The sequence below is a fragment of the Bubalus bubalis genome, chromosome 23, assembly GCF_019923935.1.
Source record: "Bubalus bubalis isolate 160015118507 breed Murrah chromosome 23, NDDB_SH_1, whole genome shotgun sequence".
Lineage (NCBI taxonomy): Eukaryota > Metazoa > Chordata > Mammalia > Artiodactyla > Bovidae > Bubalus > Bubalus bubalis.
The window spans coordinates 14,708,895-14,733,368 of NC_059179.1; the positions used below are offsets into that span (position 1 = coordinate 14,708,895).

At 38.6% G+C, this 24,474-nt stretch overlaps 2 protein-coding genes across 9 annotated transcripts in view; both read left to right on the forward strand.

Moving 5' to 3' along the window:
• Positions 1-24,474, forward strand: part of EXOC6 (exocyst complex component 6) — a 191,561-nt gene that overhangs the window by 165,272 nt on the left and 1,815 nt on the right. For all 8 annotated transcript variants that reach the window (XM_025274102.3, XM_044935318.2, XM_006073686.4 and 5 more), the window contains one exon: positions 23,892-24,004. In XM_025274102.3, the coding sequence (XP_025129887.3) occupies positions 23,892-24,004 (113 nt within the window). The remainder of the gene's footprint in view (positions 1-23,891; positions 24,005-24,474) is intronic.
• On the forward strand, positions 14,998-16,217 carry LOC102389195 (non-histone chromosomal protein HMG-17). Its single transcript, XM_006073684.4, has one exon. It carries the CDS (start codon positions 15,121-15,123, stop codon positions 15,391-15,393), a length of 273 nt encoding a protein of 90 aa, XP_006073746.3. The 5' UTR covers positions 14,998-15,120; the 3' UTR covers positions 15,394-16,217.

The window sequence follows — 24,474 nt, forward strand, 5'->3', positions numbered from 1 at the left end:
ACTGGGTAAACAATTTAACAGCAGGCAATAAAAGAGCTACACAATCTGAGAGATGAGTTAGCTAGTATCACAGAAGATAAAGTTGAAGATAAAGACTGTTCGATTCAGAAAGGTATCTTGACTAATAGGATGGAAATTAAGGAGTGTAGAAAGAAAGCCATTGAAGAATCCAAATGGTGTGCTGAGGAGGACATTATTGTAGAGGAAATCGTCTAATATGATGAATTCCTTCTTCTCTTAATAACTACCGTGTGCTGTTAGGAACTGTTTCCTGAACTATTTCAATGATTTAGTGAAATCTGTGTGGGAAAATGGTGTATAATTTACTTATGGGAGAGATCTTTTTCATGACATGCTTAATGTTTGTTGCTAAAATTAGTGGATTGTGTGAAACTTGCATTGTAGGGATCATTAGTTCATTGAGTCAGCAGTTACCATCTCTTTGAGTATACTATACTTCATCAGGGTGATGGCAAGACTGGTGTGCCAGCTCTGTATCATGTTAAACTATGAGTGTAGTTCCTTCTAATAATATTGTTTAATAAGGGAAGTACCCTGGGAACCCACCTCTCTGTTCTCATTACCACTCTCACCTAATTTCTTCTATCCTTTTCTACATAGTCTGACAATCTCTCTCTAACATGCCCTCAAATAGTTATAAAATTTAGGAAAGAAGGTCAAGTGTACTTCACCAGAGAAAGATAGGAGAAACCTGATAAATATATACTTGTGTTTGACTCAAATTGAACAACTTTGGTTTCTACCTAAAAGAGAAGGCAATGGCACCCCACTCCAGTACTCTTGCCTGGAAAATCCCATGGATGGAGGAGCCTGGTGGGCTGCAGTCCATGGGATCGCGAAGAATCAGACATACATGAGTGACTTCACTTTCACTTTTCATTTTCATGCATTAAAGAAGGAAATGGCAACCCACTCCAGTGTTCTTGCCTGGAGAATCCCAGGGACGGGGGAGCCTGTTGGGCTGCCGTCTATGGGGTCGCACAGAGTCGGACACGACTGAAGCGACTTAGCAGCAGCAGCAGCAAAGGGACATGAACGAGCCTTGAAAGTTATGAAGGAATTGTTAGGCCATAATTCTTGCCTTGGAGACTGGGTGTCTGCCAAGACTTTACTTTGAAATTTCTGTCTTGTTACTAATCTTGAGGCATCATAACATACAATTCTTTTGCCACTAGTCCAGTTTATTCTTTTATGATGAGGAAGAAGGCACTTTTAAATAACAATTATTTCCACTATAATTAAACAAATCTTCTTTTGTTTGCATTATATTTGTTACTATATTGTATACACATTCTGCTTGCTTAAACATGCCCCTCTGACTACTTCACAGGAACTTTCTTTAGAAGTTTTAAAGTCTTTGACTTCTTAAAGTATTAATGGGATTTGCCAAAGTTGTAGTATCCAAATGCTTGACTAGATATAGTAGCAGGACAACAAGCTTGTTCACACAGCTCCTCCAGCAAGCATTTTTCCCTTCGACAATCCTAAATTCATTTGAAGTGCCAGAGAATTAAAGGAAGACATTTTGGGGGTTTACTTCTGAATATAACAAGATCAGACATCTCGCAAAGTTTACCTCTAAGGTCCAGATATTAGAAAAGTATGCTGCCCTTTGGGAGAGCTTAGATTAGGAAGGATTAGGCTGTACCTGAATGGCTTTGCCTTTCAGTGTCGTAATTCTGGTGCCTTACAGCTTATGAACTTAACTAGGTATGGAGTTTTATGCTCATACCTTCTTTAGTTATTGATTCAAATTTTAAGCTAATAGATTTTTGTGATATATTTAATTAAGGGTAAAAGTTTGGAGCTGTTTTGTAGTTTTGGAAAGTTGCTCTCTCAATGATTTTTTGAAAGCAAGGGGGAAAAAAACAAATAACATAATAATTACAAAAATAATACATGTTCATGGTTCTTTTTGGTTTTTTAAGTAATTACAAATTTACAAGAAGTTACAAATACAGTTGAGAGAGGTCCTATGTATACTTCACCCAGCTTCCCCAATGGTAATTAATGTTTTGTATAGTTACCTGGAACGGGAAGTCAAGTGGGCCTTAGGAAGCATCACTATGAACAAAGCTGGTGGAGGTAATGGAATTCCAGTTGAGCTATTTCAAATCCTAAAAGATGATGCTATGAAAGTGCTGCACTCAATATGCCAGCAAATTTGGAAAACTCAGCAGTGGCCACAGGACTGGAAAAGGTCAGTTTTCATTACAATCCCAAAGAAGGGCAATGCCAAAGAATGTTCAAACTACCGCACAATTGCACTCATCTTACACGCTAACAAAGTAATGCTCAAAATTCTCCAAGCCAGTCTTCAACAGTACATGAACCATGAACTTAAGATGTTCACGCTGGATTTAGAAAAGACAGAGGAACCAGAGATCAAATTGCCAACATCCATTGGATCATCAAAAAAGCAAGGGAACTCCAGAAAAGCATCTACTTCTGCTTTATTGATTATGCCAAAGCCTTTGACTGTGTAGACCACAACAAACTGTGGAAACTTCTTAAAGAGATGGGAATAGCAAACCACTTTACCTGCTTCCTGAGAATTATGTATGCAGGTCAAGAAGCAACAGTTAGAACTGGACATGGAACAACAGACTGGTTCCAAATTAGGAAAGGAGTACATCAAGGCTGTATATCGTCACCCTGCTTATTTAACTTATGTGCAGAGTACATCATGCGAAATGCCAGGCTAGATCCAGATTGAAGCCCAAGCTGGAATCAAGCTTGCTGGTAGAAATAACAATTACCTCAGATACTTAGATGATACCACCCTTATGGCAGAAAGTGAAGAGGAATTAAAGAGCCTCTTGATGAAAGTGAAAGAGGAGAGTGAAAAAGCTGGCTTAAAGCTCAACATTCAAAAAACTAAGATGATGGCATCTGGTCCTATCACTTCATGGCAAATAAATGGGGAAACAATGGAAACAGTGACAGACTTTATTTTCTTGGGCTCCAAAATCACTGCAGATGGCGATTGCAGCCATGAAATTAAAAGACGCTTGCTTCTTGGAAGAAAAACTATGACCAACCTAGACAGCATATTAAAAAGCAGAGACACTACTTTGCCAGCAAAAGTCTGTCTAGTCAAAGCTGTGGTTTTTTTCAGTAGTCATTAATGGATATGAAAGTTGGACCATAAAGAAAGCTGAGCACCAAAGAATTGATGCTTTTGAGCTGTGGTGTTGGAAAAGACTCTTGAGAGTCCCTTGGACTGTAAGGAGATCAAATCAGTCAATCCTAAAGGAAATCAGTCCTGAATATTCATTGGAAGGACTGATGCTGAAGTTTAAACTCCCAATACTTTGTCCACCTGATGTGAAGAGCTGACTCATTGGAAAAGGCCCTGATGCTGGGAAAGATTGAAGACAGGAGGAGAAGGGACAACAGAGGATAATATGGTTGGATGGCATCACTGACTCGGTGGACATGAGTTTGAGCAAGCTCCAGGAGTTGGTGATGGACAGGGAAGCTTGGCGTGCAGTCTATGGGGTTGCAAAGAGTTAGACATGTCTGAGTGACTGAACTGAACTAATAGTTAACTACTGTTATTAAAATCAGAAAATTAACATTACATGCTCCTTGTTTAAAACACAAAAAAATCAAACATGTAGAAATGTATAAAAAGAAGGGCCTCATTTTTTTCCTCCTCAGTCTCTCAGAATCATTGCTGTGTTTCCCTGTAGACCTTTTAAAATGCACATTTAAACACACACACATGCATCCACTTTGTGCACACATGTAGAATTCTTGGGGGGGAATGATCATATATGCTATAATTTGCATTTTTCATGCAATACTATGTTGTTTCATATGGGTAAATATGAATCTTCTTTACTCTTTTTCATTTTTTGTTTGTATAAGTGTGCATTTGGGCAAATATGGAATATTCCTTATCTGTAAGTATTATAGTATGATTAATTTTGATGTACATTGTCAATATGTTACTTAAGAAATAAGGCTTTGTCCCCGTGGACTGGGAATTATAAGCCAGTGCATAATGTAAATAGAGATAGTCATAAATTTAAATTTTTAAATCATTGATATTCTTGCTGTTTTTTTCACTGACAGGGATAGGTTAAAATTTTTAGAATAGTCTACCATGAATAAAAAATAGTGATATTCTGGCTCTTAATAAATATTGTACATCCAGTAATATTAGATATAAAATCAGTATTTGATGCTTTCCAAAAGGGAACTTTATCCTTCCTCTCAAAATTAATTCACATTTTTGTCTAAATTCCAATTATTCATTTATAAGAAAAATTATTTTCTCTAATAATTTTTTCTTTTATTAAACAGAAATGTTTCTCTTTTTAATTATCAATTTCTTTGAGTTGTGAGGATAATTTATGAGAAGTTTAAATATTTAAATGCTTTGTCAGAAAGAATAATGTACTATTTGTTTCACATACTAATGAATACTATAACCAGAAACACCATATCCACTGTTATAATCTTTTTGCAGCATAAAACAAAATTTATTTTTTTGGGCAACTAGGTTGGCCCTACTGTATTTGCTATATCTAATGTGAAATCTTACAGAAGTGTTCTGAGAAACCTTACCAAGCATTTTTTATTGAAAGCAGATAGGTTATACATACAAATAAAAGGAAATCTTTTATAATTAAACCATCCTAAATAAGTTATTTAAGCACTTAATTTATAAATTTAGGAAATTAGATTCTAATCTTTATATAAATTTGAACTAGACAATCTCCCTGAAACTCAGTTTCTCCTTTTATAAAGTATAGAAAAGTCTCCACTTCACTGGAATAAAATGGTCAAGTGAAAGTTATATACAAATATGATGAATGATCTGAAATAGAGATAAAAATGAACAGGTGATTAGTGAACTTTGTGTAAAGACTATCAGAATCTTCTAAGTAATCTATGTGTGAAGGAGTCCCGAGAGTCAGGCTGTGTTTGTGCAAATCTTTTTTAGTGGCCTAATTAGAAGCTTTTACTTGTGTGTAAATTTCTCTGCTTTTCTTTTGTGGCTATGTTTTTTTCAGAGAAAAAACACAGTCCTTAAACTTTTGCTTCTCAAAGTGTTCTAGGAAATGTAATTTAGTTCAGTTAACCAGCTTTTATAGAGTACCCTAAAAGAGAATTCGGAGAAGGCAATGGCAACCTACTCCAGTACTCTTGCCTGGAGAATCCCATGGACAGAGGAGCCTGGTAGGCTGCAGTCCATGGGGTCGCTAAGGGTCGGACACGACTGAGCGACTTCACTTTCACTTTTCACTTTCATGCATTGGAGAAGGAAATGGCAACCCACTCCAGTATTCTTGCCTGGAGAATCCCAGGGAAAGAGGAGCCTGGTGGGCTGCCGTCTATGGGGTCGCACAGAGTCAGACATGACTGACGCAACTTAGCAGCAAAAGAGAATTAAGAGATATTATGCTGCCCTTGAAAGTCTAGTAATTTGGTTGGAAAGTGAGAACAGACATAACCCCCAGATTAGGTATATGTATATATTCTAAACTTTAGGAAGTTCTCAGTTGCCTATAGAGCCATCCATCCTCAAATTTAGATGGCTCAGGGAACTCAACACTGCTAACATTAAGCTAGCACTTGGAAGGAATGCATTCCACTCATATATTTATAAAACCATATATTAAAATAAATTTAGGTTAGTGTCTTTTAAGTCAGTAGTGACTTAAGAGCCAAATGTATAATACAGTCATGATGAAAATTTTTGCTAATATATATGGAAAGGATGTGATTTGCTGAAGGGATTAATTGATTTGAGAATTAATCATTATAGTATTTTTGCCTGAACTTCCTTCTTAGGTATACATTACAATGCTTAGTTCTTAATGTTAAGTGATAGTTTAGTCCCTAAAGTGTTTTACAATTTATAGTTCTTTTTCTTTGACTCTTTTCTGTTTTCTTAAATGTCAGATCATCTTCCAATTACCTTCAGTCTGTGAATCAGTAATTTTCATGGTCTGCTCTTCAGAGTCCTGAGACATCTACATTCAGAGGCCTCTCTGCCCTTTGAAAACCTCATGGCAGCTTTCTCCGTTTCTTCCTGAGTCTTGGTCATTATCATTTCTGGTACTTCCCAGGCATGCATCTTTCTTTCTAGAAGATTAAATATTTGATTGCTCAATAAAGTTTCTCCCTACTCTTTCTGCTTTCTTTATCCACTCCTTCCTACCTCCCAACCTGTTTCCTGTCTCATTCCCTGTTGTTTTGTTTACTCTGTACCTTCTTGCTTCTTCTAGCCCTTTCTTTATACCTTCATTCCAATGTAAACAGCCCTACGGCTTTTATTCTGGGGCAGAATGTTTTCTCTACTACCTAATTATGGAATTCTAAGGGGAATGCTACAGAGAAGGCAATGGCACCCCACTCCAGTACTCTTGCCTGGAAAATCCCATGGACGGAGGACCCTGGTGGGCCGCAGTCCATGGGGTCGCTAAGAGTGGGACACGACTGAGCGACTCAGTTTCACTTTTCACTTTCATGCATTGGAGAAGGAAATGGCAACCCACTCCAGTGTTCTTGCCTGGAGAATCCCAGGGACGGGGGAGCCTGGTGGGCTGCCGTCTCTGGGGTTGCACAGAGTTGGACACGACTCAAGCGACTTAGCAGCAGTAGCAGCAAGGGGAATGCTAACCCTGTAGTAGTTCACTAGTGGTAGCCACATATTCTTCCACAAGCTGCACAGTGGGGAAGAAATTGATGTTCTCCTAGGTCCTCATTTCTATTCATAGATTCATTGTTCTTCCACTCTTGAGTGAAAGCTCCAGCCTCTTATACCTCCTTCATTCCTCACTGCCACTGTCCATCTCTCCCTGTTGCTTTTGCAGTCACAGTTTATCTGTATTTGCACTCATCTTCCTTTCCTTCCTTTAGAATCAGATGATAGGTAGCCATTTTATTCAAAGCTCTCTTGTCTTCCTTTTTTATGGGACTTTGTTTCATTACTCCTGAACCTTTCCTCTGCTTTATCCTTTTCCGAACTACCTTAGCCTAAAAACATGTTCAGATCTTTCCTATCTGAGAGGAGGAAAGAAAGAGAATCTTGTTTGGCTTTCCCAGGGGCATGCGGGATCTCCCCTGACTAGGGATGAAACTCATGCCCCCTGCTTTGGGAGCATGGAGTCGTAACCACTGCACTGCTAGGGGAATCTGACAGTATCTTCTCTAGTCTCCTTCTGGCTATTTCTGATCCCTTTTTTCTCTCCTTTGTACCCTCATTTCTCATTGATTCTTCGATCCTACCTGCTCTGCTACACTGCTAACTAAAACAGTATTCACCAGGGAAGGCCAGTGGACATTTTTAGCCCTTATCTTACTGGTTCTTCCTACTGCATTTGATAATGTTGATCATATCCTCTCCAATTTTCTCTTCTTCAAAGATTATACTCTCTTAACATTGTTTTTCTGTGTCTTTTGTGGCTTTCTTTTCAACTACTCCCTGATTGTTGGTGTCTCTGAGGTTTTGTTCTTAGGACACCTCCCAGTATACACTTTACCTGGGTGAACGCATCCATTTTCATCTTATCTCTGACAGAAATGCTATATCCAGTTGATCGGTAGACATTTCCACTGAGAAGTGTGTCTTACATCTTGTGTGGCTAAAGCTCTCAACACATCATCTTCCCTCATTCTGGATCACATCTTCTTTCCATTTTCTCTGTTTTGATTGATGGCACCACTCTGCTGTATCCCACACCTAGTCATTCATCATGCCCTGGGGATTTTTCCTCCTAAATATTTCTCAAACCCATCCTCTTCTTTCCATCCTAACTAACTGCCTACTACCTATCCAGCATCTTCTCTCCATCCCATGGGTAAAATCTTTCAATGGCTGCCCAGAGTTCCTAAACAAGGCATACATGTCTTTTTATGACCTAGCCCTTGTCCCCTTCTCCAGTCTATCTTGTGCTACCTACTTCCTTCCTTGTATTTCAGTTCAGCAACACTATAAAGTGCATTATATTCCCCATAAGCAAAACTATTTCTTATCTTTGTACCTTTTTTCATGCTGTCCCATCTATTTGAAAAAACCACCACTCTTCCTTTGATTAACTCCTTTATTAAACCCAGTTTGGGGACCATCTAAGATAATTTCTTGGGTTTGCATTTCACTCTCCTAAGCAAGAGAAGGCTCTAATAATAATAACCTACACATAACTCTATCAGTGTAATTCACATGTTCATAATTATGTTTGTATTATCTCTTCCATTATACTTAGGAACTCCTTGAATCCAAACACTGGATCATCATCTTTAATTGCTAGTGTCAAATAGAGTACGTGTCATGTATAAATACAGTCCCTTCATTTTATGAAAGAGGAAGTTGAGATCCAGAGTTTATTACTACCTTAAATGATTAGTTCAAAATGAAAGCTGATTAAAAAAAACTTAATTGGAAGAGAATTTAATAAGGTATAGATATAAATGCTCTGTTGGTGTCAAAAGAAAAAGCATTACAAAAAAATTTTTTTGACCACGCTGTGAGACATGTAGGATCTTAGTTTCCCAACTTGGGATTGAATTCCCATACCCCTTGCAGTGGAAGCTCAGAGTCTTAACCACTGGACTGCCAGGGAAATCCCGAAACAGCACTTCTTATCCAAGTCAAATATGATCAAATAAACCAAGTCATATCCAAAGAGTATTGATTATGTGAGACATTGGAGGAGCTTGAGTTTTCCAAACCAAATGGTACCTGATTTCTAACATCCTACAGCACTAAAACCTAATGTCAGATATTTTTTAATTATTGTGTGTAGGGGGGGGAAATGCTGATTCTTTTTAAGTTGTAGTGTTTGTTGAATCATTCTTTAAAATCATTGACTATTCTCTTAATTAACCCAGCTTCTGCTTAAGAATTAAATTCCTTTTTAAAAAGAATACTTATTTTCAACTTCTCTGTAAATACTTAAAGAATGCTTCCAACTTTCTTACCTGTTTGTTAACCCTCTTTCCCCTTCTTTGTCTTCCTAATTATCAGCAAACTTTTACCTCCTCAACTATGTTGAGGGCACTGGGCCAGGCCCCGTTTTATGTATTACAAAGAGGAGATGCTATGGCTCGAACTTTTTCCCGGATGGCCTAGTGTAAAGATGTTTATGCAGAGTGTCAATGGAAACACAATTATCTTAACAGGATGACACAGCCTATTTTGCTTAGAAATGTCCTAATTTCCTGTTTAGGTTATCCAGAGGTCAGGTAGGGATTTCTTTTTGCACTCCCTTAGTGCAGATTCACATCCTGCAAGCCTTGTGGGACTTAGATCACAAGCCCTTTAATTCCACTGGCTGCATTTATCTCCCCAAGAAAGTAAGTCCTTCCTCTGTTGTTTTTATTTAGTTTCTCCTTTTGTATTTTACTGCTAAAACCTGTAGTGAAAGTGATGCCAAGAGCTGTTTACCCATAGCTGCTTCTTAACTAAGGGGCATCTTAAAGTTTGCATTGTTGCCCCTTTGAAGTTCACATCACAGTGCTGTTACTGTTACCCTGTCCAGAGAGTTAACCAGTTACCTAGGTGGGCTGCCGTCTATGGGGTTGCCCAGAGTCGGACATGACTGAAGTGACTTAGCAGCAGCAGCAGAGAGTTACCAGAGAGCTGTAACTAACTAAGCACTCAGCCATCGCCAGTCTCAAAGTAAACTATGGAACCTTCTACACACCTACTACCTTCGTGAATTAGCTTCTGCATGTAATTTCGTAACTGCCCCCCCCCACCGCCTTTTTTTTTTTCATATTTAGTTATGCCATGGGGCTATGGAAAAACCAAATTTATCTGTGAAAACAGACTAAGCAGCAAGTGTTCTAACGCGTTTATTGAGCAAATTATTATACCTGACAAAAGGTAATTACGTACAGTTAGGTCTGGATAATTGTTTAGTCCCCAAGTCATGTCCCAGTCTTTGCAACCCCATGGACTGCAGCACGCCAGGCTTCCCTGTCCTTCACCATCTCCCGGAGTTTGCTCAAACTCAGGTCCATCAAGTCAGTGATGCATCTCATCCTTTTGTCACCCCTTTCTCCTGCCCTCAATCTTTCCCAGCATCAGGGTCTTTTCCAGTGAGTCGGCTCTTTGCATCAGGGAGCCAGAGTATTGGAGCTTCAGCTTCAGCATCAGTGCTTCCAGTGAATATTGAGGGTTAATTTCCTTTAGAATGGACTGGTTGGATCTCCTTGCTATCCAAGGGGCCCTCAAGAGTCTTCTCCAGCACCACAGTTCAAGAGCATCAATTCTTTGGTACTCAGCCTTTTTTATGGTCCAGCTCTTGTATCCATACAAATCGAACCTGGGTCTCCTACATTGCTTTTTTTTTTTTTTTAACTGTCTGAGCCTTCTGGGAAGCCCCTGGATAATTCCAGTTCCAGTTCAGTCACTCAGTCGTGTCCAACTCCTTGTGACCCCATGAATTGCAGCACCCAGGCATCCCTGTCCATCACTAACTTCCGGAGTTCACTCAAACTCATGTCCTTCGAGCCGGTGATGCCATCCAGCCATCTCATCTTCTGTCGTCCCCTTCTCCTCCTGCCCCCAATCCCTCTCAGTGTTGCAGGAAGGGGGACCCTTTCCAGAGCCCGAAACAGGGCTCTTATCTAACACTCGGAAATGAATTGTCCGAGGAGACACATCTGCTGACAAAGTAAGAGATTTTATTGGGAAAGGGCACCGGGTGGAGAGCAGTAGGGTAAGAGAACCCAGGAGAACAGCTCTGCCGCGTGGCTTGCAGTCTCGGGTTTTATGGCGATGGGATTAGTTTCCATGTTGTCTTTGGCCAATCACTCTAATTCAGAGTCTTTCCTGGTGGCACACACATCACTCAGCCAAGATGGATGCTAGCGAGAGGAATTCTGGGAAGTGGACGGACACGCGATGTCTCCTTTTGACCTTTCCTGAACTCTTCCGGTTGGTGGTGGCTTATTAGTTCCGTATTCCTTATCAGGATCTCCTGTCATAAAACAACTCATGCAAATGGTTACATGGTGCCTGGCCAGGGTAGGCAGTTTCAATCAGTGTGCATTCCCTAACACCAGAATCAGGGTCTTTTCCAATGAGTCAACTCTTTGCATGAGGTGGCCAAAGTACTGGAGTTACAGCTTTAGCATCATTCCTTCCAATGAACACCCAGGACCGATCTCCTTTAGAATGGACTGGTTGGATCTCCCTGCAGTCCAAGGGACTCTCAAGAGTCTTCTCCAACACCACAGTTCAAAAGCACCAATTCTTTGGTGCTTAGCTTTCTTCACAGTCCAACTCTCACATCCATACATGACCACTGGAAAAACCATAGCCTTGACTAGAGGGACATTTGTTGGCAAAGTAATGTTTCTGCTTTTCAATATGCTGTCTAGGTTGGTCATAACTTTCCTTCCAAGGAGTAAGCGTCTTTTAATTTCATGGCTGCAATCACCATCTGCAGTGATTTTGGAGCCCAGACTTTTATTTTTAAAGTCTGACACTGTTTCCACTGTTTCCCCATCTATTTCCCATGAAGTGATGGGACCAGATGCCATGATCTTCGTTTTCTGAATATTGAGCTTTAAGCCAACTTTTTCACTCTCCTCTTTCACTTTCATCAAGAGGCTTTTTAGTTCCTCTTCACTTTCTGCCATAAGGATGGTGTCATCTGCATATCTGAGGTTATTGATATTTCTCCCCGCAATCTTGATTCCAGCTTGTGCTTTATCCAGCCCGGCGTTTCTCATGATGTACTCTGCATATAATTTAAATAACCAGGGTGACAATATACAACCTTGACGTACTCCTTTTCCTATTTGGAACCAGTCTGTTGTTCCATGTCCAGTTCAAACTGTTGTTTCCTGACCTGCATACAGATTTCTCAAGAGGCAGGTCAGGTGGTCTGGTATTCCCATCTCTTTCAGAATTTTCCACAGTTTATTGTGATCCACACAGTCAAAGGCTTTGGCATAGTCAATAAAGCAGAAATAGATGTTTTTCTGGAACTCTCTTGCTTTTTCCATGATCCAGCGGATGTTGGCAATTTGATCTCTGGTTCCTCTGCCTTTTCTAAAACCAGCTTGAACATCTGGAAGTTCACGGTTCATGTATTGCTGAAGCCTGGCTTGGAGAATTTTGAGCATTACTTTACTAGCATGTGAGATGAGTGCAATTGTATGGCAGTTTGAGCATTCCTTGGCATTGCCTTTCTTTGGGATTGGAATGAAAACTGACCTTTTGCAGTTCTGTGGCCACTGCTGAGTTTTCCAAATTTGCTGGCGTATTGAGTGCAGCACTTTCACAGCATCATCTTTCAGGATTTGAAATAGCTCAACTGGAATTCCATCACCTCCACTAGCTTTGTTCGTAATGATGCTTTCTAAGGCCCATTTGACTTCACATTCCAGGATGTCTGGCTCTAGGTGAGAGATCACACCATCATGATTATCTGGGTTGTGAAGATCTTTTTTGTACAGTTCTTCTGTGTATTCTTGCCACCTCTTCTTAATATCTTCTGCTTCTGTTAGGTCTATACCATTTTTCTCCTTTATCGAGCCCATCTTTGCATGAAATTTTCTTTTGGTATCTCTAATTTTTTTGAAGAGATCTCTAGTCTTTGCATTCTGTTGTTTTCCTCTATTTCTTTGCATTGATCACTGAGGAAGGCTTTCTTATCTCTTGCTATTCTTTGGAACTCTGCATTCAGATGCTTATGTTTTTCCTTTTCTCCTTTGCTTTTCGCTTCTTTTCTTTTCACAGCTATTTGTAAGGCCTCCCCAGACAGCCATTTTGCTTTTTTGCATTTCTTTTTCTTGGGGATGGTCTTGATCCCTGTCTCCTGTACAATGTCACAAACTTCATTCCATAGTTCATCAGGCACTCTATCAGATCTAGTCCCTTAAATCTATTTCTCACTTCCACTGTATAATCATAAGGGATTTGATTTAGGTCATACCTGAATGGTCTAGTGGTTTTCCCTACTTTCTTCAATTTAAGTCTCAATTTGGCAATAAGGAGTTCATGATCTGAGCCACAGTTAGCTCCCGGTCTTGTTTTTGCTGACTGTATAGAGCTTCTCCATCTTTGGCTGCAAAGAATATAATCACTCTGATTTCAGTGTTGACCATCTGGTGATGTCCATGTGTAGAGTCTTCTCTTGTGTTGTTGGAAGTGGGTGTTTGCTATGACCAGTGCGTTCTCTTGGCAAATTTAGCCTTTACCCTGCTTCATTCCATACTCCAAGGGCAAATTTGCCTGTTACTCCAGGTGTTTCTTGACTTCCTATTTTTGCATTCCAGTCCCCTATAATGAAAAGAATATCTTTTTTGGGTGTTAGCTCTAAATGGTCTTGTAGGTCTAAATAGAACCGTTCAACTTCAGCTTCTTCAGCGTTACTGGTTGGGGCATGGACTTGAATTACCATGATATTGAATGGTTTGCCTTGGAAATGAACATTGATCATTCTGTCGTTTTTGAGATTGCATTCAAGTACTGCATTTCAGACTCTTTTGTTGACCATGATGGCTACTCCATTTCTTCTAAGGGATTCCTGCACACAGTAGTACATATAATGGTCATCTGAGTTAAATTCACCCATTCCAGTCCATTTTAGTTCACTGATTCCTAGAATGTCAACGTTCACTCTTGCCATCTCCTGTTTGACCACTTCCAATTTGCCTTGATTCAGGGACCTAACATTCCAGATTCCTGTGCAATATTGCTCTTTACAGCATCGGACCTTGTTTCTATCACCAGTCACATCCACAACTGGGCGTTGTTTTTGCTTTGGCCCCATCCCTTCATTCTTTCTGGAGTTATTTCTCCTCTGATCTCCAGTAGCATATGGGGCACCTACTGACCTGGGGAGTTCATCTTTCAGTGTCCTATCATTTTGCCTATTCATACTGTTCATGGGGGCCTGGATAATTAGAGGTTAATAAATTATTTAACATAAGTAAGTGCCTTTTAGATTTAGAGGAACAAAAAATACATATATTTTTAAGTTGAGTAAAAGTTACAAAATCTAATATAAGATTTGAAAGAAAAAAATGAATGACAATGCAAGACCTGTTAAATATTTCATAGAAATATTCACCAAGATATTATAGTATTGTCTTTAATATAGACTGCAAAGGTCCTTATTTTCCTTATTCCATCATACTAAGTACAGTAGACTAGCTAACTCTGTATTCTTTGTGAATCTAAGGCATATTGGCAAAGGGTCTGCATTTATTAATATATTCTAGGACATAAAACAGAGACCTTTATCTCTAGAAAGCTGAACAAATGAGACATGCATCTGAAATTCACTTCCCCACCTCCCCAAAAATTTCTTGCAAGAACTAGAACCGGAGTATTTGCTTTGTCAGTTCCTGCTAAGTTATTACCATAGAAACTCTCCCCCTTTTCCTCCTGAGGCAGTTAGGATATAATGGTCATGTTGTGCTTCATTTGTCTCAAATGGCCTGAGTTCCATTTCAAAGAATAGAATGATAATATGTACTGGGGCCTGAAGTATTTAGTTTTAATTTTAGTTTAGCTTTGTTTTTTCAAAAGCTAAAAGTCAGTGTTTATAACTAGTGACAAGTTATAAATAATATATATTATTTGACTTGCTAAAATTTTATAGTAAAACATATGTCACTAATTACTTTTAAGACTAAATTAACCCAGCTATTTGTGTCTCCAAGTTTTCATTTGCATTATTTTAAAACACAATCATGGGGAGGAGAGGAGAGGAGTAGCCACTTAGACTCTTACAAACTTTAAAAATGGTTATCCTCTCCCTCTTGTTCTTCTTAATAAGTGTACTCTACAGGAGTACTTAAAGAAATCCCAGCCCAGTCTAGCTTCTCTCATTTGAGCAACTACTATATCCTGGAGTAAAGACACATTGGCATACAATTCTTCTTCATTGGCTGATCCATATTGTTTTCCTTTGTTGTTTGAGTTCTTCCAAAGTCAGTTCATATTAGCAGATCATATTTCTTCAGAGCTGCAATGACAGAATGACTTATCATAGAGAACTAAAAGTTTAGGGAAGGAGCAGTGTGAAGAAGAGGCGAGAGCGACCCCTGGATCGACTTAAAGCCCGCGCGCCACTGCATCCCCGTGTCCAGCGCCTACGTCCCGCCGCCGCAGCCACCATGCCCAAGAGAAAGGCTGAAGGGGATGCTAAAGGAGATAAAGCCAAGGTGAAGGACGAACCACAGAGAAGATCTGCAAGATTATCTGCTAAACCTGCTCCTCCAAAGCCAGAGCCCAAGCCTAAAAAGGCCCCTGCAAAGAAGGGAGAGAAGGTACCCAAAGGGAAAAAGGGGAAAGCTGATGCTGGCAAGGATGGGAATAACCCTGCAGAAAATGGAGATGCCAAAACAGACCAGGCACAGAAAGCTGAAGGTGCTGGAGATGCCAAGTGAAGTGTGTGCATTTTTGATAACTGTGTACTTCTGGTGACTGTACAGTTTGAAATACTATTTTTTATCAAGTTTTATAAAAATGCAGAATTTTGTTTTACTTTTTTTTTTTTTAAGCTATGTTGTTAGCACACAGAACACTTCATTGTTGTTTTTTGGGGGAAGGGCACGTCACTAACAGAATGTCTCCGAAGCTGAATTGACGTGGGGGAAAAATACCTTTCCCGTCTAGTTTTGAGAGACTTCCTCTTGGTTCCCAGGAAGGAGGGATTCCTTGATGTTGACACACATGAGCCACCTTGGCACAAACGGCCTTGTGGTGTGGGGAACTAAACTTTAGTTTTTATGTCCTCTTCTCCCTCTCCACCTCAGCACAGACTTGACTCCCCTAACCCAGAGACCTGTTGGAACCTGAACCCCGTGCCCCCCCCCAAAATTGATGACCAGTATGTCAGGCAATCTGGACTTTCTAGTGTCACCATTGAGATGGCGTCCTTCAAAAGAGCAGCGGTTCCTTTTTTTAGACTGTGGCTCCTCAGAGTGATACTTCTGCCATTTTCATTTCCATTTCCTGAAAGTCAGGGTCGGCTTGTGAAAAGTTGTTAAACAACATGCTAAATGTGAAATGTCAACCCTCACTCTAAACTTTCCCTGTTCAGAGCATCACATGAAGATTTCATTGGGTTTTATAGTGGCTTTCTGATTTTGGTAGTCCATTGAAAAAGGGAGTTTGAAAGTTGTATACTGTTAACGATTGTCTGCCCATGTCCTGCCTGAAATACCATGATTGTTTATGAAAAGTATCTTTAATAAAGCTGGATACAGTTTGGAAAAAAAAAAAAAAAAAAAAGTTTAGGGAACACCTCACATCATGAGTTTCAAGGTTTGATTTCTTTAGTATTGGAAGTCTGAGCTTCATTGGTAAAGGCATTACATAACTCCCTGTTATATAAGTGTGGCAGATGATGTAATGAATCTGGATAGAAAATTAAAGGTATGACCCAGGAATGTTTATTTAGCATGTTTGATTGTGGCATCACTGATTACAAAAGGTAATCTCAGGAGTAGAACTTTGGTTATGAAATATTTTACTATATTCTATAGCACAAATTAAATCAAAGAGACTAAGTATCTGGCTTTCAGAATAATATAAGGCATTACTAAAAATTTAGAGTTGTCTTGATTGTAAATAGTAAAGTAAATAATAACATAGCTATCTTATTAATATATATGATGTGGGCTCTGCATAGACATAAACTCTGTGTCAAAAGGTAACATTTGCTTGGTTCCTGCTATATACCATGTACTGGGCCAAAGGTGAAGGTACAGATGTTAAGCAAAACAAGTCACCAGCTTTGAGGCACTTACAAAGTACATTAATAGGAAGGAGAAAAGGCTTCACTACTGCCATATAAGAAAAAGTCAGACTGAGTTAGCCTTGCATCATTCAGACTACAGAAGGAATTATTGATATTTGATTCTTTCGTGGGGAGACGGACATAGTAACTGTGATATCAGCATAGTGTGAAAAACAGTGTAATAGAGATTTTGTGAAGGGGAATGTGAGGACACACGAGAGAGAACAGCTAACCCACGGTGGTCTGGGAAGGCTTCCTGAGAGAAGTGAATCCAGACCTAAATTGTACGGAATAAGTGAGAGTTCCCTGGGTGAAGAAAGAGGAGAAAGGGACTCAGAAGAAAATGACAATTTCGTGGGGGATCATCATGGTTAAAAAAACTCTTGAGTAGTTCCTTGTTTAGGAGCTTGAATTCCGAGGCAGGAGAGGAAGCCAAAAGATCACTTTGCATGTCATGTTAAGGAACTGGAACTTTATCTTGTAGGAGCTGGGAAGTCATTGAAAGTTTTAGGCAAGTGAATGACATGATCAGATACGTATTTTAGCTGCTTCTGTCTGGCAGCAGTGTGGAGGTTGATGGATCCTGAGGAGCAGGCAGAGGGAATAGGCAAGACCAAAGGCCCCAGGGGACAGAATCTGATATCTAAATCTAGGACAGAAGTAATAGCAGTGGTGGAAAGTAAATAGCAAGTGAATTCAAGAAATATTTAGGAAAAAAATATTTAAGACATTAAGTTGACATAATTTGGCAATAAATAAGGAGCAGAAGTTGTGAGAGAGAAGATTCAAAGCAGAGTGAATCCAGATTTCTGGTTTGGGTAATTAGGTTAAGTGCTAGCACTCAGTGTGTGACTCACCCCACAACATGAGGCAACTGAGCAAGGTACTCATGAAGAAAAACAAGCCGCATATACATGTGAAGGTGGCATACAAAGCAAAATCACACTCAACTGCTTGAGGAAAATATCTGAAATGTTCTTTTCTATTTGGCTAGTTACTAGGTTTTTTGTATTTTAGAAGTAGAAGATAAAAAGGTTATTTGGGGGGAGGGGGCTGTGCCTCATGTCATGCAAGATCTTAGTTCCCCAACCAGGGATAGAACTCATGCTCCCTGCAGTGGAAGCGCAAAGTCTTAACTACTGGACGGCCAGGAAAGTCCAAAAAAATTCTTCATAATAATTTACTAATACCTGTCTGGATTCATACAGAACTTTATAGGAAACTTCAGTTAAATATCTTTTGTTATGTGAGTTTAAATATATAATATAAATATTTTAAACCCCAATTGCCAAAAGAATTATTTAAAACTCAACTATATAAGGTGCTAATATTCTTACATTACTAAACAGAAAGTCAAAAGATCCTCTTAAAAGTTTCTGTAACCAGTTCTACTCCCAGATATATACCCAAGAGTAAAATGCATGTCCACCAAAAAACGTGTTCATAGCAGTATTATTCATAATAGCCCCTGAATGGGAACAACCCAAATGTTCAGTAACTGATAAATGGATAAGCAAACGTGGTATATCCATATAACAGAATGTTATTTTGCAGTAAAGAGGAATGAATTACTGAATTACCTGCTACAACATGGATAAACATTAAAATATTATGTTAAGTAAAAGAAACTGGACGCACAAAAAACATGTTATGTGACTCCACTTTGGAGACTGATTGCTAATGGGTATGGGGTGATAAAAGTGTTCTCAAATCGATTCACATGGTTGGAGAATTCCGTGAATGTACACAAGACCACTGATTTGTATACTTTAAAAAGGATAAATTGGACCATATATGAAATACATCTCCAAACTGTTAAAAAAATTTTTTAAGGTGATGCAAGAGGAAAGAGTTTAATTATATTAAAATTATAAAAGCAAAAATAGAGAAAAATTATTATAACTGTCAAAAATAGGAAGGTAGTATAAGTAAGATAAATCCTCATATATGCTAACTGTATGATGATAAATAAAAACAAGAAAAATAAGTATATTTAGAAATATTGAGGTAATCACCAGTATTAGAAGGAGTTAACATGACTGCGTCTGAGAATGGAAAGTGTAGGATAGTGGACTGTTGGTTTTATGATGTGCCCCATTTGATTATTAACCATGTATTACTTGATAAAATTAATCTTAATAAAGAAATAGACCACATAAAATCAAACACATATATGTATCTGCATGGTCTTTTAGCCATGGTAGTGACCAAGAAATTCAAGATTAAGTAAATACAGATGTGTATAAATCTGATGATGTAAATTCCTTTTGCCTCTTTTTTCCCCAAATTCCAAACCAACCTAGTAGTTATCTAGGACTACTACTTGGCTTATCATCAGAAATACTTTAGGAGCATTCTGCTTCTGCTGTGTGCAGTTCACTAGAGTTAAGTGACTTGAAGAGAAGAATGCCTTTAAGCCACAATGTGCTGAGACCTCGCTCCTGATCCTCACGTAGTTAGGAGTGGAAAGGCTGGCTGAGAGTGGACTATTGGCAGATGGACTATTTGAAGAGGGCAGGCATGGGTTAGGGGTCAGGTGTATCAGAGAGTCAAAAGGCAGCACGAGGGCAGTGAACACCTGGAGGCAAAAAAATGAAGTGGATAGAAGCTCAACACTGCTTCTTTAGTTTTTGCCCAAGCCCATTCTATCTGCTACTGAAAATTCTTTTCTGTGCGGCATGTGGAATTTTCCAAATGTGTTTTCAGATAGCTGGAAAGGGGTAAAAGCCAAGTGCTTTAAAAAGCATATGGAGCTCATCATTTGATTTCAACATCTATTTAGAAAAAGTACTTGTATTCCCCCTCCCCAATTGTGGCCAATTTAATAAGACCCATTTTTCTTGAATCCCCAGTGCCTAATTACTCATATTTCTTCCTTAAAGCTACATTCTGGTTTAGGATTTTTGTTGTCGTTTAAGTCTCTGAAGCACTCTAGGAACCCTTGCTCTGGCTTTGTTTTTTTGGAAGCAAAGGAAAAATGATCTTCTGGTTTACTTTTGGAATCTGCAAAGCAACTTTGAGGTCCCAGGTGGGTTTAGTGTTTGGAAAGGGGAATTTGGGGGACTAGGGTTGACCCTGAGCCCCCAGATCACTGTTCCCATTTACAAAAGCAAACCTGGTGTCCCCAGTTGCTTTTCTCTTGAGGTTGGCTTAACTTTATTTATCTTCTGCCTTGGGTCACTGCCCCTGAGGTGCTTCAAAAGCAAAACCCAAAGACCCAAAACAAAGAAAGCTAAACCAGATTCAAGGAAAAAATGACCTAGCACTCTGGGTTCACTTTTACAAAGGCAAAAAGTCACTTCAAGAGTTCCATAGAATGGTTTTAAGTCGGCCTAGATTCATTGTGTCCTTTGCACAAAGTGATCTCAACAGGTCTGAGACCCCAGGTTTCTTGGGTGTAGATTTGGAGTGCAGTTTAGGATGGGAAACTGTCAGCAGGCTAAATGCTTTGACACAGACTAACTCTTCAGTGATTCTGAAGTGATTCTCAACTATTTTGAGCATATAAATGGACCACCCATGGAACCATTTCTTTTCTTAAGCCGAATCTTTTTGTTTGCTGGACATATGTAGGAATCACTGAGGAAGTGAAATGTACAACTCACTTTAAAAAGTTTGCATAAATCCACCTTATATTATCAGATTACTTATGAAGGGCATTTTTGAATCCTTGGTTAAAAAAAAAAAAGTTAGGTTACTAATTTTAGGTAATCTTCTAAATCATGATGAAATAGAACTGAGACACATTATTTTGCTATTCATTTTTGTATGATCCATACTTTGCTTACTTCCCCAAAGGATTTAAGATGGAATTACTTTACTTGACTATTGGAACAAACCCATTTTTAGAACCTAATACCAATTTTTGTTATAATATGCCTGAGTTTATCCTTTAATAAGTAATTGTAAAACTGCTTGTGGATAATCTAGGGGAGATTTTTGTTTTTGTTCATGTTTGATCTACATCTTTGAATTTCAGTTATATGTGTTAACTAATAAATGCACCTGTTGAGACCATGTCTCACAGTTTATTTACAAGACTGAGGGAGATTTTTTGTGATTAATAACAGATGTATTATTTTGTACTGCCATCTGAAGGAAGCAAAACTTGAGACAGAGAAGTGAAGTTTTCCTTAAGGACAGAGTACATCCTGTGAAAGCACAACGAATGTGAGAGGCATTCCCAAAGCAGTGACTATGTGGAGTGAAGAAGTCGGTGGCACCACTCCAGTTTCCTCATCCCTTCCTGTCACACTTTGGCTCCAGAGCAGTCATGTTTTTAAACCATCCCAGAAACCTGGGATCCTGCTTCTTGGTCAAAATAGGCACAGGTAGCAGCTTGCAGAAATGGACTCAGTCCATGAGCCTGGCCCGGCATAGTGTTACGTAGGACCCAAGAATAATGCCTTTGTTTTGTGTTACATCTTTCATCTCAAAAGAACTGTACTTTAAAAAGTGAAAAAGGACCTTATAATTGTTATGGATGGAGGGACACCTGTAGTCCATTCAGAAAAAGCAGTGCTTTTTTCTCAAAGTTCATTTACCTGAATTAACATTAGACCCAATGCCTTGTAATGAGGAAATCTATCCTCTGTATCAAGCCCCTGATGTCAAGAGCCGACTCATTGGAAAAGACCCTGATCCTGGCAAAGACTGAAGGCAGGAGGAGAAGGGGATGACAGAGATGAGATGGTTGGATGGCATCACTGACTCAATGGACTTGAGTTTGAGCAAGCTCTGGGAGATGGTGGACAGGGAAACCTGCTTACTGCAGTCCATAGGGTAGCAGAGTCAGACACAACTTAGTGACTGAACAACAACAGATGGGCAATTAGGTTAAATTTTGTGGTTTCTGTAATTTCTAAAGAAATTTCTAGCGATAAGAACTTTGCATATGAGTATCCGACCTTGTGAGAAAAGAGCATAGTATTTCTTTATCTAGGAAAGTCTGTTTTTGTGCTGTAAAAGAACCACTTCTGTACTCACAGTTGGAGTTGGTGTAGGTTTTAAATTCATTAAATGGGCTCCTCCTTTCTCACCTGGGGGTAGATCAGCTCTTATTTTAAGGCCTTTTCCTCTTCCAAATCCCAAAGGTCATGTTGCTGTTGCTTTTCGGAAAGAAAGGGAATTTGCAGCCAGTACATTAAGTGGTTACTTTCTGCTGACTGTGCGCATGCCCACACACACTTGAGCAAACACAAATGCATACCTGAAAGAGGACTCCTTCAAAATAAGGCTTTTAACAACTGTGTGAGGGGAATTCATTATTGGAATTTATTGGGGGAAAATAAAGTATGTATGTAAACCTTATGGAAATAAAGACAATCACAGTTACCCATAATCCCACCATACAAATTACAGCTATTCTTAACATTTTCTCAAATTTTATTCCAGTCTCTTTTGATGGGTTTTTATGTGATTTTATTAGTAATGTTTATCATAAGCTTCTTCCCAAGTTATTTAAAATTCTGTGTAAGCATTGATTTGAATAACCACTCTATCCATAGATATACCTCACTGTTTAACCCCTCTGTTAACATTGAGATTTAACCTGTTTTCAGTGTTTTTTTTCCTTCTTCAATTTTTGATAACACAAATAACATTTTTGAGATTAATATATTTGTTGATAAAATTTTATCTACCTTTATTATTGTTCACTGAAGTTAGATTCCTAGAAGTAGGATTAGAGTCAAAGGGAATGGCCATTTTTTTTAATAAGGTTCTTACATAATGCAAAATCACAGTCTAGAGAAGTTATATTAATTTATATTTTCATTGCAGAGTGTAGAAAGTATTCCTCCTTGTGAAAGAAGGGGAAATGTTGCTTTAGCAAGAGTAAACTTGGAGTACTTGGAGTACTTCCCTTTTCTTTTTCAGTGTATTCTTTTAACATTGTCTCAGTGCAGTTTCTGTACCAGTGTCTTAACGTTTGGCATGGCCTAGAATGTTGTCTGAAAGAAAAAATAGCCTGGCTTTTCATATTAGTAGCAAACATTTTCATTATAGAATTTTCTTCTTTGTACAAGAAAGTCTCTAATTAGTAGAGAGGGGAAGAGTCAAACAAATCCGTTGTCTTCCTAAGGAAGAGCTAGTGTCTTGTAACTTTTCTCTGGTTTTTAACCACCCCAGAAGTTTTCTCTCTCTCAGAGTCAGTGGATTGGCTCATGTATTCTATGAGTAAATACAAATACTTCATTTGAAAGCAAAACCACTACACCCCGTACTTGTAAAGTGAGCTAAAACAAAAAGAAAGAATAATATAAAAACTGAAGGAAGGTAGTAAGTAAAGCATTTAGCTTTCTGAAACAGTTCAGATGGGGATAGGAAGTTGGTCTTAAATGGCTTAAAGGGGATTAGGGTTTTAAAGTTGGATAAGGAGTTTGGTGCTTTGGTTTAGGCATGGCATTGCTTTTAAAAGATTACTTCTATATTTGACAACAATTCTAACTGGAGATTATAAAGCAAATAGTCAATTTTAAAACACTATGGAAAACAAGAGGGTTTCCTTTTTGTTGTTGTTTGTTTATACAAAATGATTGCCTAGAGTTAACAAGCTGAGTCCTGAAGACCTCATTTCATAACACTACTGAGGATCTATCACCAGGGAGAATCCAGCAGAGGTTGTTTAATGCACTTCATTGAGATTATCTGAGCTTTTTGGTTTAAATTACTCTGGGAAAGTCTAGGTGTAAACGACTTCTTTGAAAGGTAAACATACTTAACCTCTTAAAAAAAAAAGGTTCAATTTAAATTCTTTAAAATTCTTCAGTTAGTGGCAACCTTTACTAATTAAATCTGAGTATGAACCAAATAACGTGTAAAGATTAAATCTCTATACATTAGAACAAGTGTTAATGTATTTATATAAAAGTGTTTTCATTATTTTACAATTATTTGGAAATGCAATGAAGTACTTTATTAGAAAGGCAACCCCTCACAATTTTAGTTATTTCAAAAGTGAAAAGACACTATACACTACATTGGTTATAAAATGTAGTTAATGACGTTTTAAAAATAAGATTGGTTATTCTGTTCCATCTGAGAAGCAGATGGATCAAATGGATCAAGAGTAGCATATACTTTATGTATTAGCTGTGGATAAATAGTCAAAAATTGCTTTAACATTTTTCCCATCTTCCTCAGCTCCTCGACCTGTTTATGGTTTGGGATTGGTCTACTTATCTAGCTGATTATGGTCAGCCAGCGTCTAAGTACCTTCGGGTGAATCCAAACACAGCCCTTACTCTTTTGGAGAAGTGAGTATACTCTGAAAGCTTCACATATCATTTTAGCAGCTGGTAATTCAGTGATAATTGAAGAACTGGAGATTTTTAATCAAAAGAAAAATGTCTACATGGAGCTTAAAAGTTCAGTTCATTTTAATGACCAAAATATAAGCCTCCTTCTTTCTGGCCTTCAGTGTTGGTATAGATTTTTACGAGATTTCTGTTTGTGTTGATATGAACTGAACATTTTTCCTATTGTGTCCTCAGTATCGGGCTTAATTAGCTTTAGAAAGGGACTGGAATCAGTTTGCCATCAGTGCTATCTAAAGCCTACCATGATGGGCTTGGATTCCTTACAGGTAGAGAAGTATGCCTTTTGAAAAAATAATATTCTGAAATCTGAAGTAACAGAACACTTACTGGTGCATCTTGTCCAGAAAACAAGTGTTGGTGTTTCTTTTCCTTCTCATTATGCAGCATGTTTTCTTTTCTCTGTATCA

What these genes read in the sequence shown, in the direction of transcription:
- LOC102389195 (XM_006073684.4), top strand. Translation starts at nt 15,121, where the DNA reads ATGCCCAAGAGAAAGGCTGAAGGGGATGCTAAAGGAGATAAAGCCAAG.